Source organism: Pyrgilauda ruficollis, unplaced genomic scaffold (assembly GCF_017590135.1).
Source record: "Pyrgilauda ruficollis isolate IOZ18807 unplaced genomic scaffold, ASM1759013v1 scaffold79, whole genome shotgun sequence".
Lineage (NCBI taxonomy): Eukaryota > Metazoa > Chordata > Aves > Passeriformes > Passeridae > Pyrgilauda > Pyrgilauda ruficollis.
Window position 1 is genome coordinate 2,049,077 of NW_024529821.1, and position 15,722 is coordinate 2,064,798.

Consider the following 15,722-nt stretch of genomic DNA (forward strand, 5'->3'; position numbering starts at 1 on the left):
ATAACAGCTGTGCTTTGCATGTGCTTGTGCAGGAGTCACACGTTTCCCAAAGGAAAAGAGGAGCAGAGCACTCTGGCACCAGCTGCCTTGCATGAAAACACAGTGCTCATGGGAAGGGAGGTTTGGGATGCACCACCATGCACATGTTGCCCAGACCAAGAAAATCAAAGCAGTGGTAAAAATCAAGCATTAAAGGAAAAACTCCTGCCCTTCTCTCCCAAGAACAGCTGACAGTGCCTGCCCAGTTTCTGTCAACTGTCCCAAGTGCTGCCCAGCTCTAGTGCTGGGTGAGACAAGCCACCACATGCCTGCCAGCTGCAGCACTTTGTACCCTTTCCCTTCTACATAATTCACAGACATTTGCCTTTGGAAGGTGACAGGAGGGATCACAGGCATAGAAGCTTGGGCAACAAAGAGAAATCACCTTGATTCAGTCCCTAGGCAGCCCATTTAGTTATTATTCCTGTCTTAAGCTCCCACCAACACAATAAGCCACAAGTCAAGGTGAGTTCAAAATTTAGCACATTTTAAAGGGTTTAGAAATAGATATGAACATTACTGTAGATTAAATGTATTGACAAACATATAAGCACCCTCATCATTTTCCAGGGTCACATGGGAAGACATGAACAACACCAGGAGCTGCATTTGTTTGCCAAGGAATGCTTTAGAGCTTTGCCAGCAACATTGCCCGCACCATTCTTTTCCTAACTCATCTGTCATCTTCTTTACAAAAATGCCAGCAGTTTTCCCTTTAGCTGACAAACATGTTGCCTGAGGGAGCCTGAGGGCACTAATGTACCCTAAAAGGCCTCCAGCAGCTTCTCCTGTAGCCTCCTCCATGCCCCTGCCCATGGTCCCAGGAAACATTTAAGCTCAGCCCAGGGCCACAAATCCTCAGCTCTTTTGCAGGGGGTGTTAGTCTTTGACTCTGCTGGAGTTATGAGTGATTCTGTTTTATGGCTCCTGGTAGAATGTTTACAGCCCTAATCTATAGCATGCTGGTGTGAGTACTGCTTTCCTATAAGGGCTGATGGAGCCTAACTGGGGGGAGCAGGGGGTTGTGGAACGTGGCAGTGGTTATTTCCCTCCCCCTTGATGCTGTCCTTGAAGGATAATGAGATGATTGGCTCTCGCAGTTAAGGGATGACTATTGTGTGAATATTAAGAGAAGCTTTAGTGATGTATGGTTATATTATTGTAGTTTAGATGTCCTCTGTTCTCCCCATGGTTCCCTTTCCCCCCTGCATTGTTGCCATCAGACAGCCTGGGTTGTCCAGGACAGGTACAAGAAGGTGTGCACTTGTGCCCCTTGCATGGGGCAGCTGGGAATGGCAAAGCTTGGTGCTCAGGGGGTGAGGCATGGCAACACCTGATCTCCAACCAAGTTACAAGAAAGCAGTCTCCACCGATAACTGGCAAAGAAGAGCTGACTGACAGACTTTGGGAGGGACCAGGGCTGGCTGATGCAACCCCCAGGGGTATGAAAGAGTGAGCATCCATCTTGAAGACGAACTGGCCATGTGGTATCCATGGGGGCAGTTCCCAGTGTTGTGAATTTTTCCTTATTATTCCTTTTGTTGTATTTTTGTCAAGGTTTAATAAACCTTTTTAAATTTTCAAAGTGAGCAGTTGTTTCTCACAATGCTATAAAGTGAGTGGTGTCTGCATAGAGGACGTAAAGCGCCTCTGGTTCCTTTTTGTAGAGGAAGACACTGATACATCCTTCAGTCACAAAAGCGGTCTGCTGAAATGGGGCTTTCACCTTTGTGCCTTTGGTCCTTCTTTTTATCCATCTCCTGCTGCAGCTGAAGTTTTACCCCGACTTTGCTGAGATTGCAAGCGTGCTAAGCCCGAGCAGGCTCTGCCGTCGTGCCCGTGCGAGCGTCTCGGTGTGTGAGCGGCACCCCGGGGCAGCAGAGGGAGCCGGAGCCCCGCGCTGCAGCCCCGGGCCGGGATCGCTCCCCGGAGCCTCCGGGCACATCCCGCAGCGCCTGCGGCTGTCCCCGCTGAGTGCGGGCTGTGTGGCCACACGTCAATGAAGCCAGGAGCCTGGTAAGGCTGCCCTGCCCATGCACACGGCTGAACTTCACTAAGGGTGGCAAAAATGGCATTAAACTGAATGGTGAGGCAGGTGACAGTCTGAGCTGCCAGGCAAGGTCAGGTGCAAACCGACTGCAGAATCGTGTGTCAAATATGGGCAATGATCATCAAATTAAAAACTACACAGCAATAAATGCAGGCAAGAACGGCTTTCCCTCTGTTTAACTGTATGCATCAAGGAACTTGAGTGTCAACAATGCTGTTTTAAAGATTATTTGGTCCTGATATAACAGGTTCAGTATTGTTCAGCTGCACTGGAGTTTAGTACATCAGTCCAAACTAGAACCTCAAACATAATCTCTGCAAAATTGCTTGGTATAAATTGCTAATTTATAAGGCTAATCTCTGCCTTCAGTATATAAGGCAATAATCGGAGTAATCATAATTTACAAGCTCCTAGAGATGTGCAGGGCTTGCTCTCCAGCTGCAGTGTTAGTACTGACCACTGTTACCCAGAAAACCTAGGGCAGAAGGTATGTGCTGTTTTATTTTGGGATGGTGACTGATAGTCTTCACCCTGTCAGTCTTTAAAACAGCAAAACTTTGTAAGGTGGATAAACAGAATTATTCTGTCCAGACCCACATGTGATGTTCCTTGGGTTTGCTAACCTGCTCTGCTTGTAGCAAAGTCTGTGAGGCTTTTGGTCTGGCAATAGCTGCAATGATACAGGCTCTAACAGGTCTCATTGATTGCTGGTATCAAATATACTGGCAACTTGCTCATGTTTGTGATGGATTTTTTGTAATCAAACTCATCTCTTCATCAATCTGGTTAATCAATTTTATGGTCCCTAGGGCAGAACTGCTTGTGGACAGGTATAACTGGTGATATTGAAGTAGCCTTGACATATGAATCAAAGGGAAGAAAAGACCATGGGTATAAAGAAGCTTCTATTTATCCTACTGAAATCTTAACTTTGGTAATGAAATATTTAATGCACTTTTATTTAAAGAAACATCTCTCTGAAATGAAAACAATAAACATCTGCTGTTGGCTTAATAGCTTAAGTGTAGCTGGAACATTCAATCAATCTGAAAAAATTGTAAGTATATTTCAGAATGGTGGAGGTTATTGCTATGATACATCTAACCTTAATGGCAATGGGAAAAATATATCCTCTCTTGAGAGTTCTTGAATAAACCTGTCAGTTTGTGACCAGTTTATCACATTCTCTCCTCAGTTCAGTCATCTGTGGCGGTGCTGAATAGCTGAGTAAGGCTAAAGCACACAACTGACCAATTTATCCAAAAAGGTGCTGTGGATGAGCTTAGGCCTAATATGGGTGCAGGAAGGGTGTGCTGGATGCCCTGCTGCTAGAATACAAATACAGCTGCTGTTGCCTCTCATTCTCCCTGCAGCAGAATTGCTTGGAAGCCAGTGCTCCTCACTGCCACGTACCTTCTGTGGTGCTGACAGGCACTGCCAACTGCATCTCCTGAGCAAACAACATGCAAGAAACCAAGTGGCCTTGTTGGCTCTTATACTCCATTTTGCCTATAGCAAAAATAGTTTGAAATGTTACCAAATCGTAACCCACTCTGGTGGCAGGCTGGGTGTGATGTTCCTGTCATTCACGTGAACATTTGCAGGTGAATGGTAGAAAAAGATAGTTGGTGTCAGTGGTGATAGGAGAGGAGAAGTCAGCCTGCAGCTGTTCTTTGCTGGCTCAGGAACATCTGCTTGACTGGTGAGCAGGAGCACCAGACTGCTGTGCTGTGCCAGCAATGCAGCATGGACCCTGGAGAAAGCCAAACCTGGTGCTTGGAGCTGGCAGTGCTGCCCTAGGAGGGCAAAGGAGCAATGGGGGAGAGCTGAGGATACTCCTGGGGAGTGGCACTGGCATACCTGGCAGGATCAGCTCCTTGGGAGCCAAGCTGCGCTGGTCCTGATGCCAGCAGGATTGCTCCCCTCCTTTGTTTTCAGTACCTGCTGCTGCATGCAGCGCTGGCTGCTGCCTGTGCACCCCTGGCAGCTCATTTTGTGTACAAATATAACCTTTCTTCAGATAGAGGTTAAAACTGTAAGTTAAATAAAAGTCTGGTGCACTTACTTGTTGGCCCTTAAGTGTGATTGATTTAAGTGTAGAGCTCCTCCTTAACTTGGGTTTGTAACTCTGACCTTCCCAATTAGCTCTAGTACATCTGCAAGTGGTTCATTTTCACTGGGCTATCTCTAATTGCACTGCAGTTATTCTGTTAATGGTTTTGTAACTGTCCAAATCCATCTGCTATGTCTCCCTTCAATTGTTTCCAGGGGCTAAGAGTATCAGGATGATCAAACCACTTGCTGGCAGGAAAGCTGTCTGTTCACAAGGACTGGAAATATGTCCTATTTCAGTAACTGACTGTGAGATCAAGCACAGGCTCAGCCTGAGCTCACCTGGCCCAGCAGCAGAGTGTATCAGAGCAGTGAGACAGAGCAAAAGTGCAGAGCAGTTCTGCTCCCAGGCCAGGCTCAGGCACTGCAGCTAGGACACTGTGTAGTTGATAATACATCATGACAAGACATTCCACAACTTAACTGTATCAAACCCCACTACTTTTGTTTTGGATAAGCTGTTGCCAGACTAATTTGGTATCTCTTGGTAGAAACCAAGGTCCTGTTATCCTTTTGCTGGCCTGAAGGGTCTCAGTCTGCTTTAGCTGGTCCTTGTCTGCTAATCCCCCTCACGCTCTTCTTTGTATCCTGTCTTGTTCAATCATGACTTTGAGTTATGTGACACCAAAAATGCAGGCAATATTCAAAATGGCACAATGGCAAAGTGATGTCTTATGGGTTTTGTTTTGTCTTCTTATTTGTCTTTTTGTCTATGACTGAGCATTAAAAACCATTATACCACACCTCTCTTTGGTAGCTCCAAATCCAGTTTGAGTGGGAATGGTCAGAAACCACATGCCTTGAAAGTGGGAGAAATTTACACAGGTATCTCATTTTACATTTACTGGTCACTTTGTTACTTGGCTTCTTGGTATTGTGAGGTCCTCACACCTGTCTGAGCAAAGCATATTCTAGTCACAGGAATCTCCTCTTGACCTGTATTATTTGTACAAGTTGCTGGAGGAAATAATCAAACATTTGTTGTTTGTTGTTGTTAGGGGTGGTCAATATATCACTGTCATTAGTTGTTTCTGATGTTCAGAAATGTTGTAGCCCTATGGAGAATATTTTGTCTGCTCAGCTCAAGGGCAGAGCATTTCAGATGCATCTATTAGTCCTATTTAGTTTTTAGATAAGTTCCTATGGAGCTCTGCATGCACTTGCTTTTGTCTATTGATTAAATAAGAAAGATTCTGGCTTTTTAAACAGGGGTTTTTCCACTGCCTGGAGCATTATAGATTTTTGTGTGTGTGATAGCAGTCTAACATAGCTATTGAAAAACCAAAGGCATCCATAAACTTGCTTTTATGTATTCCTTTATCTTTGTTTCAAGTTAATCGACAAGGAGCGCTGAATTGCTCCACAGGGGCTGGCTCTGGGCAAAACAGCCCTGTTAGTAAGAAGCCCATCTGAAGGCAGGCTGGCAGCTCCAGGACTGCTCCCCATTGAGTCACACAAACACCTGTGCTGCCCAAATTGCATTCCCCTATTCCCAAGGGAATGTCTTCTGTGCTCCGATTGATTTCTGTCTCTGACACTGCTCTGTGTGGGATTTTCTGGCTTTGAGAGCCATCTACAGAAAGTACATATTGATTGGATCCTCCTGGGATGGGGGGGTAGGAAAAAACAACAGCCCTTTCTATCGTGTAGCAAAGCTTTTCTGAGTGAATGGCCTTAGCTAAAAGACTTTATGCAAACTTTAGAGTACAGAACCTGAAGAACTTCTTGTCAGCAGGAATAACAGCTTTTTGAGCTAATGGACTGTTCTGGAAAAGGAGAACAGTAAATTTCTTTCCAAAATAAGTAGAAATTAAGACACTGAACTCATTAAGCAGCTGCCCTGTTAAGTGCTGTAGTGTCTGCTGAAATGTGGCTGCTGCTGAGCAGGATTTGCATTTGTGGGCACCATGGCATCTCCAATTACTGCTCAGCAGTGAGGAAGCCTGCAGGGCAGCAACTATTAGCAGAGGGCTCTGCTAACTGATCCGTGCCACCACTGGTGCTGGACACTCAGCGCTGTTACTTTAATTGCCCTCTGTGTTGAGTTTGAAAAAAGGAAAGTGCTTCTAGAGAAAGAAAAGGGAATTAAAAAAAAAGGGGGGAGGGATGAAATGAATGTGTTTGAAGGCTGTTACAAACCCTGCAAGTCAGAGTACCATGTGTTCTGGGAGCAGCCAGAGAGCACACTGTGCACTGTTTGGCACACTGAACCCAGCAGACACAGTCCTTCAAGCAGCTGATGAGAACTCATCAGTTTTTCTCTAGTCCAATGCTGTGTTTAAAACAGATCCAGTTGGGACAAGCAGTCATGTACAGCAACAGAAGTGTTGATAGAAGAGGTTGTAACCTGTGATGCAAGTTGTTTTCAATGCTAAGTCTTATCCTCTTTTTATGATTTCCTAGGTCTGCTTTAACATGGAAACCTTGCGAATTTATTCACATCTCCAATACTTGCACTAGCAAGGGGGAAATTTTGGTTTGAATTAAGTTGCAAGTGTGCGATTGTTAGAAGGCTGTCACACAATGTCAGATCAGCAATCCTCCTGGCTCGGGAAGTGACCCCAAGCTTCAAAAGACAGAATATGAAGGTGTAAAGGAGGTAGGTGTGAAGGTGTGTGTCAGCCCAATAGCTATGGGAATCTTCCCAAGATCATCAAGTGTTGTAGCAGATCGTGTTGTGATCAGATAGACCCTGAATCTTGTAATCTCTGGGACTTTGTCGTCCTCCTACAATGCTGTTAATATCTCAAGAGGAGAGCAGCAGGATGTGGCTCCATCAGGAGCATCATTATTCTCCTTTGTTATCATCCAAAACACGTTATCTCACCTCTCACTTGGAACTACACCTGGTTTATCACCAGCCAAAACAAAGAGCTACTGATGGATGTGCACAAAAGCAGCTTTATGGCAATTATTCCATTACAGCTGATGACTGTTTTGTGTGTGCATCTGCACACCTCAGTGCTTCTGGGTTTTTATTGGAACAGGATATGCAGAGTAGGCAGTGAAAGGGAAAGCCTGGCTCTGCAGGCAGTGCTGCTGGGTGCAGCCAGGTACATGGATGCAGCACAGGACTCCAAGGAAGTGCCTTTTCCCACCCACAGCTTCTGCAACCCAGGTAGTGCATGAGGTGCTGCAAGAACATGGCTTATGTAGGGAGCCATCCTACAGGCCTAGGAAATACATATTAAACAGGAGGATTAAAGCCTTTCAAAGATGGAATTGGTTGTGTTTTCATAATATTTTTCTTTTCACCCTCCACAAGACTTGGCACAGCCTGGTATGCTACAAAGCACCCTTTTTTCTCCTTACTCAGAACATTTTGAATTAATTCTTGGCAAAGCTGTCTAACTCTGAGTGTAGATAGGAACAAACTCCAGCCAAGCTGGGTCCTCCTGCAAGGCCACTCACCTGGTTCTCTCTGCCCCAGGACTTTGTGAGTGCACAGATTTCCCTGTGTCTTGCGGCAGATGGGTGGATGTGGTACAGCAAAGGCACCGATGTCGGGAGCTACACACACAGCTGGGAAAGGCAGGTGTCTAGAAATGACACAGAGAAATGCTTTTGTAGACCATAAAGGCAACTGAAAATGCCCAGCAAGAGAGTACAGCTCAGATCAGCATGTGTACAGTCAGATTTCACAGCATGAAGGTGCACAGTGAGCTCTGCACCGGCATCTCAGTAGCTCCTCCCAAGAGAGGCAGTATCTAGAAATAGCTGGAGGTTTGGGAAGGTGACCTGAACTGCCACATCTTCGAGAAGCATGGAGATACCCTATCTGCCTGTGAGTCACAGAACACTCTCTGCTGCACCTTAGTCCATGACCACCCCTGCTGCCATCAGGGGTTGTGTGCTAGACGAAAATCAATCAAGATGTACGTGACAATTGAATATTCTCCAAACTGTGTCTCCTCTTCAGGCTTCTCAAAGTGCTGGATCCATACAGCAACCTGCACAAGCTGGAGCCTGAAGCACCTGCTTGGTGTGGGAGAGGAATCCTTCCAGGAAATGGGTGTAATGTGAAAATGCATTTCAATGCACCCCATCGACCCTCTGAAGGCACCAGCACCATCAGCATGGCTGTGGTCCTCAGGGACCTCCTTCTTCACTTACTGTAACCCAATTGATTTTAGTGGGCACTCGCTGCCTGGTACATTTTAAGTCTAGATTTTGAGGATCATAAGTAAGAACATAAAGCACTGTCAAATATTTCTGGGGTTTATGACTGAGCTGGAAAAGAAACTTAATATCCTTTTAGCAATTTGCTCAGCTAACATTTAAAAAAATCTATTTGTCTGAAGGGGCAGAAAGAAAATCAGGAGGGCAGAAAATGTAATCACTGAATTTGCTTCTGGATTTTTTCCCTCTATCTTCCAAAACCAAGTGTTATTGCCAAAGTGAATTCTGATTTCCTCTCAGAAACTGTCCACTGTCTATTCCATGGGCAGTGCTGAAATATAATGCAAATGTGAGTAGTTAAAATATCTGAAGAAAACAAAATCAGATTGGTGTAGTAACTCAGTGACGTTTCCCCCTCACCCTTCCTTACAGAGCACTGCTATTTTACAGCAATAGAAATCCTTCTGGAGTTTTGTAGCTGACTCAGAGCTGCAAGAAGAAGAAGAGAAAAGAAGAGAAACAGAGAGGTAATTTCCAAAGTGAAATTAAATTAACCACAAAATCAAACATTTCCAAAGACCCTTGATTTCATGTTGGTTCAGAGGCACCTTTTGGATTTATGCCATCTAAAACCAAAATATCAATACACATTTCAGGACTGATGGTCTTTTAATGCTCTGTGTTGCACTTCAGAAGCTATAAGAAATATGACTGGATTTTGTCATGCCTAAATTAATAATAGAATCTATTTTGGAATCTATTATTCTATTAAAACAAGAAATAATAGATTTTGCATAATTATTAATCTCTTGTAATAATCCTCAATTGTATAAATTACTTTTCAGAAACACGAGCAGTTTCTTGCAGACAAGATGACATTTACTGGCTTCTTTTTCTTCTGTATGCTGCTGAACATGCTAACAGGTAAGATTATTACCAAAGTTATTCTTGTTTATTTTTTCAAGCCCCCAGAAATATTTTGTTACAAATACAGAATCTTCTCTTTAGTATTGCTGACATTTTAATCCAAACTGTTCAGGCTGTGAGTTCTGACAGCCAGACTAAGTCGGTTCGTAGCAGTGACTGATTGCAAACAGGGAATTCCTTGCTCTGCTCTTCAAGAAACAAAAATCTTCTGGCTACACAGAATATCCTATGTGGGCATTAAAGAACTTGTGAGCTTCCAGTTCTACTAGTTCTACATGGAATATATCTGGTTAACAGAAAGTCTTTCTGTGCAGGAGCTGGTACTGATGTGTTTCCTCTTTACTTACAGATGCTCGATCCATCCAGGATGGAGATGGTAATTCCTAATGTGTTTTTATTTCCTTTGTGTCACTAATAATTAGAGTAATTTGCAACTCCCAGATCTGATGCCCAGCAATGACTTTGGCAGGAATGCTTATTAACCTCAGTGGGCTATGGAAAAGTTCTCAATTAGTTCTGGTGAAAAAAGAATAGTGAATTTTAAAAATTCCTTTAAAATTTATTAAAAGGTGGTGACATATTAATGTATAATAATAGAGCTAATATCCAGTCTTAAAATGAAAAGGGATTACATCTGTTGTACAAAATCCTAACTGGAATGCAAGAGACTTAGAAATGTATAGGACATCTGAGAATTTTGTCTGTCCTGAACCATAATGCTGTATGTGCATCTGCTTTTTGGCAAGAGATACCAGCTTTCATGACAAAAAAAGCTTAAAATTTACAAATTGCCACAAATCCAATTAGAGAAATGTTAGAATAAATCCCTTAGCACAGCTACCCTGTGGTTTATGTCACTTTGTGTGATCAGTCCATTGGAGTAGTGTTTGCTTTTGATTAAAAAAACCCTCAACACCCTAATGATGTTTACACTGGCTTACTGATGATTCCATAATTGAACCTCTTTTTGGCTTTTCAGACAGAATTCTGTCTAAAAACAAAGTTGCAGAGAAGTATCTGCAATAATCAAGTACTGCCATTGCTGGTGTACATCTCAGTTAACCAGAGGACAGCCAGCAGCATCTCCAGTGTACAAATATGCAGATAACAAATATGAACAGAACAAATGTACAATAATGATTACTTATCATTCAAACCTTTTTCCCCCTATGTTCCATTATATTTCTTTAGAAATAAATCTTTTTAATACATCATCTCTAAAATATTTTTAATATATCATCTGTGTTTTTGTAGAGCAAATATTTTTGTGGCAACTTTTGCAACACTCAGGAGAGCCTGCATCAATCTAGAATTAGAACCCTGTTCAGGCAGTGTCCTGTTGCTCTCATTACCAGCAATTATTGTTCTCTTTCACACTGGGCCAAGCAGCAGCCTGCAAAGTGAATCTGAGGTCAGCTGGTATAAACAGTGAGTTCTTCTCTGCAGACAGCATTTGGCTGCTTCATTTGGTTTGTTATGTGCCATCTGTGCCTACACGCTGCAAACTTTACTCCATAAAATTAAAGTCTGACAACAGGATTGTTGAAGGCTCTTAATTCCTACTAAAGACCGTGGCCCCAAGCTGAGTGAAAAGACTTTCATTCATCTAAATGGGCTTCAAATCAAAATAAAATACTGTGTTTAGCTTCACTGCACAGAAAGACATTTGTGACTGTGCTCTCAGCTGCTGTTTACATTTTATGTCTGCTTCTCTGTTTGCCCACATTTGGGCCCAAGGGTGGTCAGTTCCTGCATTCTCAGAACTGATTTTGTTTTGCTACTGAATTGTTAATCTTGTTTCAGTGACTATATCACATTCTGGTCCTGCTAGAGCAGGCCCAAATGCAGCAGCTGTCCCCCAAGTAGCAAAGCCTTTCCTCTCCATCCCCAGAGCTCGTTTCCTACAGTCCCCGGAGGGAGGCACAGCTCTGCAGTTCCAGGCAGTATCAGGGCAGTACGGCACCATACTCCCAGGGGGTTCTGTGGGCAGTGTGCCCAGCTGCAGGGGCATGCCATAGAGTGGTGCCTTATCCCTTATATCTTTCTATGGGACAAAGCAAATTATGTGGAATGAGAAAAAAACGGCTTTCGATTGCAATTGCTCCTTGCTTTGAAATAACCTGAAGCCTTCTAGAAATGAAACCAGCCTGATGAATTCTTGAATTGGTGTAAATGTGGATGTGTTCCTTCTTTCCTGCTCCCCATCTTGTCCCACTCTGTCACTCCTGGTGCATCTGGAGCAGGGAATACCGGCTCCATTTTCTGCTGAGTGGGTCACGGAGAGGGGTCAATGGCTCTCCTTGCCTCTCTCCTGCCAGAGGAGCACACCAGCCCCCAAAGGGAACTCACAACCCCAAACCATGGCGGTGGCTCCAAGCCTACCCTCTCAAAAAAAGCACTTTGTGTTATAGTAATCTGCAATATTTTATTTTGGTTGGGTTTTTTTAGATCTCTACCAGGATGCTGCAGCTTTGCCCTACTGGCCCTTCTCATCCAATGATTTCTGGTCCTATGTGGAATATTTCCGGACCTTGGGAGCCTACAACAGGATCAATGACATGGCCAGAGCCTTCTTTGCCCAGTTCCCTTTTGGGAGCCACCTTGGCTACCACGTGCGTGACCATGAGCACTGAGAGCCTTGCTCAGCTTTGCCAGAGCTGCTGCCCAGGTGTTAGGGTGAGCACTTGCCTGCCACTGAACACACCTGGGCTGCCCCCACCTGCTCTGTGACAGCACGGTCATGTGCAGCATTTTATGGCTTCAGTGAGTCTCTTTTTTACCATTTCTTGTAAAGGTGTTTGCGTGAACACCTGACTGCCAGCAAACACACCTGCACTGTGCCTCAGCCACTAAGTGACACTGCAGCCACATGCAGCATTTCGGGCTTAAAATTAATCCCTTTTTTTACAATGTATGCTTCTGTGTGACACAATAAACTTGTTCATTCTGCTGCATGGCTTTGGGAGCTTTTTTTTTCACAGCTGATACTCTCAGCTCCGTCTCGGGAGACTGCTCTCTGTGTAGAGGAGCACATGTGTGTACAGGAGTTATTCAACCAGTGCACGCAGTTTGGGAGCTGGAGGGGGCACCAGTATCAGTCACCTCATTTGCAAGCTGATGCCTCACTGAGGCCTGAAGGGGCGCAGGGCCTGCCGTCGCCATGGCGATGGGGCGTGGGNCTTGTCACCATGGCGACGGGGGCGGGGTGAGCAAGATGGCGACCTCCATTGCTGGGCGCCATGGCGACGGGGGCGGGGTGAGCAAGATGGCGGCCTCCATGGCGACGGCGCGGTCCCCGCGCGGGGGCGGCCATTGGGCACGGCGGCGGCGGAAGTGACGGCGCAGAGGGGCCGCCATGAAGCCGGCGGTGGACGAGATGTTCCCTGAGGGCGCCGGCCCTTACGTGGACCTGGATGAGGTGAGGCGGGTGCTCCGGTGCTGCGGCCGTGGTGCCGCGGTGCGGAGGCGCTCAGCGGCTGCTTTCGCAGGCAGGGGGGAGCACGGGGCTGCTGATGGATCTGGCCGCCAACGAGAAAGCGGTGCACGCCGACTTCTTCAACGGTAAGGACCGCTGTGCTCCCGGCGGTGTCTGCAAAGCTCGCCTGGCTCCTCTCCCCGCGCTTTGCTGCCTGTGCTCCCTACACTTGCGGCTAACCAATCTCTGGGTGCGGTGGTGCAGGGGCGAGCGCTAAAACGCGGGGTTTTCCTCTCCGGGCAGTTTTAGCGTGTTCATCGCTACAAGGAAAAATACCTTGGTCTGCTCGTAGGACAAGTAGCTTATGTTAAACAGTGCAAATAGGTCTAAAAATGTGGGCTTCTCTGGACAGTCTGCTCCGGTGCCTCACGGCCCCTCACGGGGAAGCATGTTTTTCACATCCCCAAGCCTACATGCTGTCAGTTTGAAGCCATTCCTTTTGTGCTGCCACTCCAGGGCCCTGGAAATAGTCTGTCAGTGTTCCTTGTAGGTACTAAAAGGCCACCCTGAAGCTTCTCTTTTCCAGGCTGAACAATCCCCATTCTCTCAGCCTGTGTGTAAGTATTTACAGCTGCTTTGAGAGAGGGGAGCCACGTAGGGATGGAATATAAAATACTGTGCTGCACCTGGTGGCTAAAGGGGTTTTTATGCTTCTAAAGAAATGCATTTAGACATTGCAGCAGTGAGTTTTATATGTTATTGAATCTTGCAGTGGCTGTGTTAGTATCACAAACTGGTGTTAATTCCAAAATAAAGTCCATTTCTCATTTTACTCAAGACTTAGAACACAGGAGTGAGTGGAAGGCAGTTCTGCTCTCAGCTGTCTGTTGGAGCCAGCATATTCAGGAGTGGCTGTTTCCATCTCTCTCTACCCTCACACTGTGGCATTGTGTTCCATTGGTAGTTTAGGGCTCTTCTAAATGAGGATTCGTCCTCAGTTCATTGTAGGTTCTTGTAAGTTGCCTTCTGTAAGAATAAAGACTGTTCACTTAGGTGCTTAGTTTATGTTCAGTATACAAAGAAGATGCAAGGCCGAGTAGTTAGGAGTAATTCCAAATGTGACTGGAACCATTTCACTACTGGGAGATGTGTTCTGAGACAGAAATGTTATTGCCACCTTTAAAGTGGTTTTGAGGAAGGGGTTTTTAACACAAAACAATTAAATGCTTTTGAGAAAGGGCTTTTTAACACAACTCCCAATTCGTTAATCTGCAACATCATCACCCTGATGCTACATTTCTAATAACTGATGGTGCAGTAACTCTCATTCTCTGAATTCACCTTTATTTCTTGATCCAAGGAACAAAGTACTGTACTTGCATGTTCATTTGTAACACTGAGGTTAATTTTTGTCTTGTTTTCCTGACTAGATTTTGAAGATCTCTTTGATGACGATGACATCCAGTGAGCTTATGTGTCCAGCAGAGCTGAGATGTGGAGTTTTCTCTAGGATCACCTGTGCAGTCCATTATTTATTAAATTAATCAAAATGGGAAAATCACAGAGGGGGAGAAGAAAGCCTGGATAAGCTGCTTGGGGAATATGAAAACCAGATGGTTAAAGATAACTAAGGAGGGAAGTGTGCACTGTTATTTCTAGGAACCTGTGTGTAGATTTTCCTCGAAATTTCATTTGCTGATGTGCTTATTGAATAAAATACTGAAGAAACACACATCTTTCTGACTTATAAAAGTAGAAATTGCTGTCTTCTGATCTCCCTTAGAGTGATTATTTTGGTATTAAATAATTCACCGTTGCTTTTGGATATTACGTAAGAGAGATGCAGCAGGGTACATGCTGCCCAGGAAAGTTTTGTTCATCCCACAGTAAAGGATTGTTTTGGGATCACATTGTTCTGAGTAGTCCAGCTCACTTGTTGGTCACACTGAGTGAGTGTGGCTTGTCTTTTGTTTCAAGACAGAGAGCTACCATCAGTGCTTCACTTGTAATTTAAGGAACACAGAAAGAAAAAGTAACTTCACCTTGATATGTTAAGCAAAGAAGTGTTCTGACCCCAGATTAGGGGAATGCTTGGATTTAAAAATAGAATTTCATTCTTGAAATTGTACTTGATAGAAAAAGAAACTTGTCCTGCAGAAGCTAATGCACTTATTTGTGCTTAGAGGTACAGTGTATGTGAACCAGGCTGTTGAAATACTAGTTCAGATTTTGACATAAGCTTTTCAGAACATAAAAATATTTCCTTCTTACCCTTCAGTGACCAAACTGAATCTCAGAATGAAAGGAACAAGTGAGTTTTTAGTATATTTTTTCAGAGTCAAGAGTGTAATCCTGTCTAATCACAAATGCAATCTGTATTCCATAAATTGATCACAGACTAAATACTGATCTTTCTTTAAATAGTTAACACTACTTAAATTTTACCTGCAGTAAAACATACCTCTGTCACATTTTTTTCTTTAGTTTGCCTTCAAAAAGGAAATCTTAAATCTAACAGTAAGTCTTCCAGCCAGTGAGTTTAAAAAAGTAAGCACAATAAACCCAGTAGGATTTAGGTGTCTTTTGATTGTGCTGCTGTGGATTTCTGCAGGGCCTGTGTTTGGTCACGCAGTGTGCTGTAAATCAGCACTCTGACATGTCCTCTGCCTGGTGCCTGACACTGTGCTGTGTCCCTGCAGGAGCAGCCCTGCTCAGGCAGTGCCTTTGCCTTTTAGTCCTTGCTCTGCTGAGAGCCTGGGCTTTGCAGTTTACCTCACTGAGACCGAGGTAAAGCAATTTGAGTGGTGGCAAATGGGCTGGGACTGTCTCAGGCCCTGGTGCTGTGCTTATTCCAAATTATCTTTTGAGGAATGAGTTGCTGCCAGGAAATAGAGGCAGCATTTTGGGCAGGTGTAAAAGATGAAATAAAACTCAAGAGGCAACTCTCCTCCTCTGCTCTTTTATCTACTTCTGCTGATTCCTCAGTATGGTTGGTTTTGGAATACATCCTTGTCAATGTTTTGTAGATAGTTCTTTGTTTTTCATTTGCTTCCTTAAGTT

General features: G+C 44.5%; 2 protein-coding genes across 2 annotated transcripts; both read left to right on the plus strand.

The window, feature by feature from the left end:
- The first annotated feature begins 8,746 nt into the window (after nt 1-8,746).
- Nucleotides 8,747-12,187, plus strand: OTOS (otospiralin). Its single transcript, XM_041486996.1, has 4 exons — nt 8,747-8,847; nt 9,166-9,244; nt 9,597-9,623; nt 11,696-12,187. Exons 2-4 carry the CDS (start codon nt 9,193-9,195, stop codon nt 11,878-11,880), a joined length of 264 nt encoding a protein of 87 aa, XP_041342930.1. The 5' UTR covers nt 8,747-8,847; nt 9,166-9,192; the 3' UTR covers nt 11,881-12,187.
- A 375-nt stretch (nt 12,188-12,562) lies between these two features.
- COPS9 (COP9 signalosome subunit 9) lies at nt 12,563-14,394 on the plus strand. The gene is made up of 3 exons (XM_041487090.1): nt 12,563-12,665; nt 12,736-12,808; nt 14,093-14,394. The coding sequence occupies exons 1-3, from the start codon at nt 12,603-12,605 to the stop codon at nt 14,128-14,130; spliced, it is 174 nt and encodes a 57-aa protein (XP_041343024.1). The 5' UTR covers nt 12,563-12,602; the 3' UTR covers nt 14,131-14,394.
- The last annotated feature ends 1,328 nt before the right edge of the window (nt 14,395-15,722 follow it).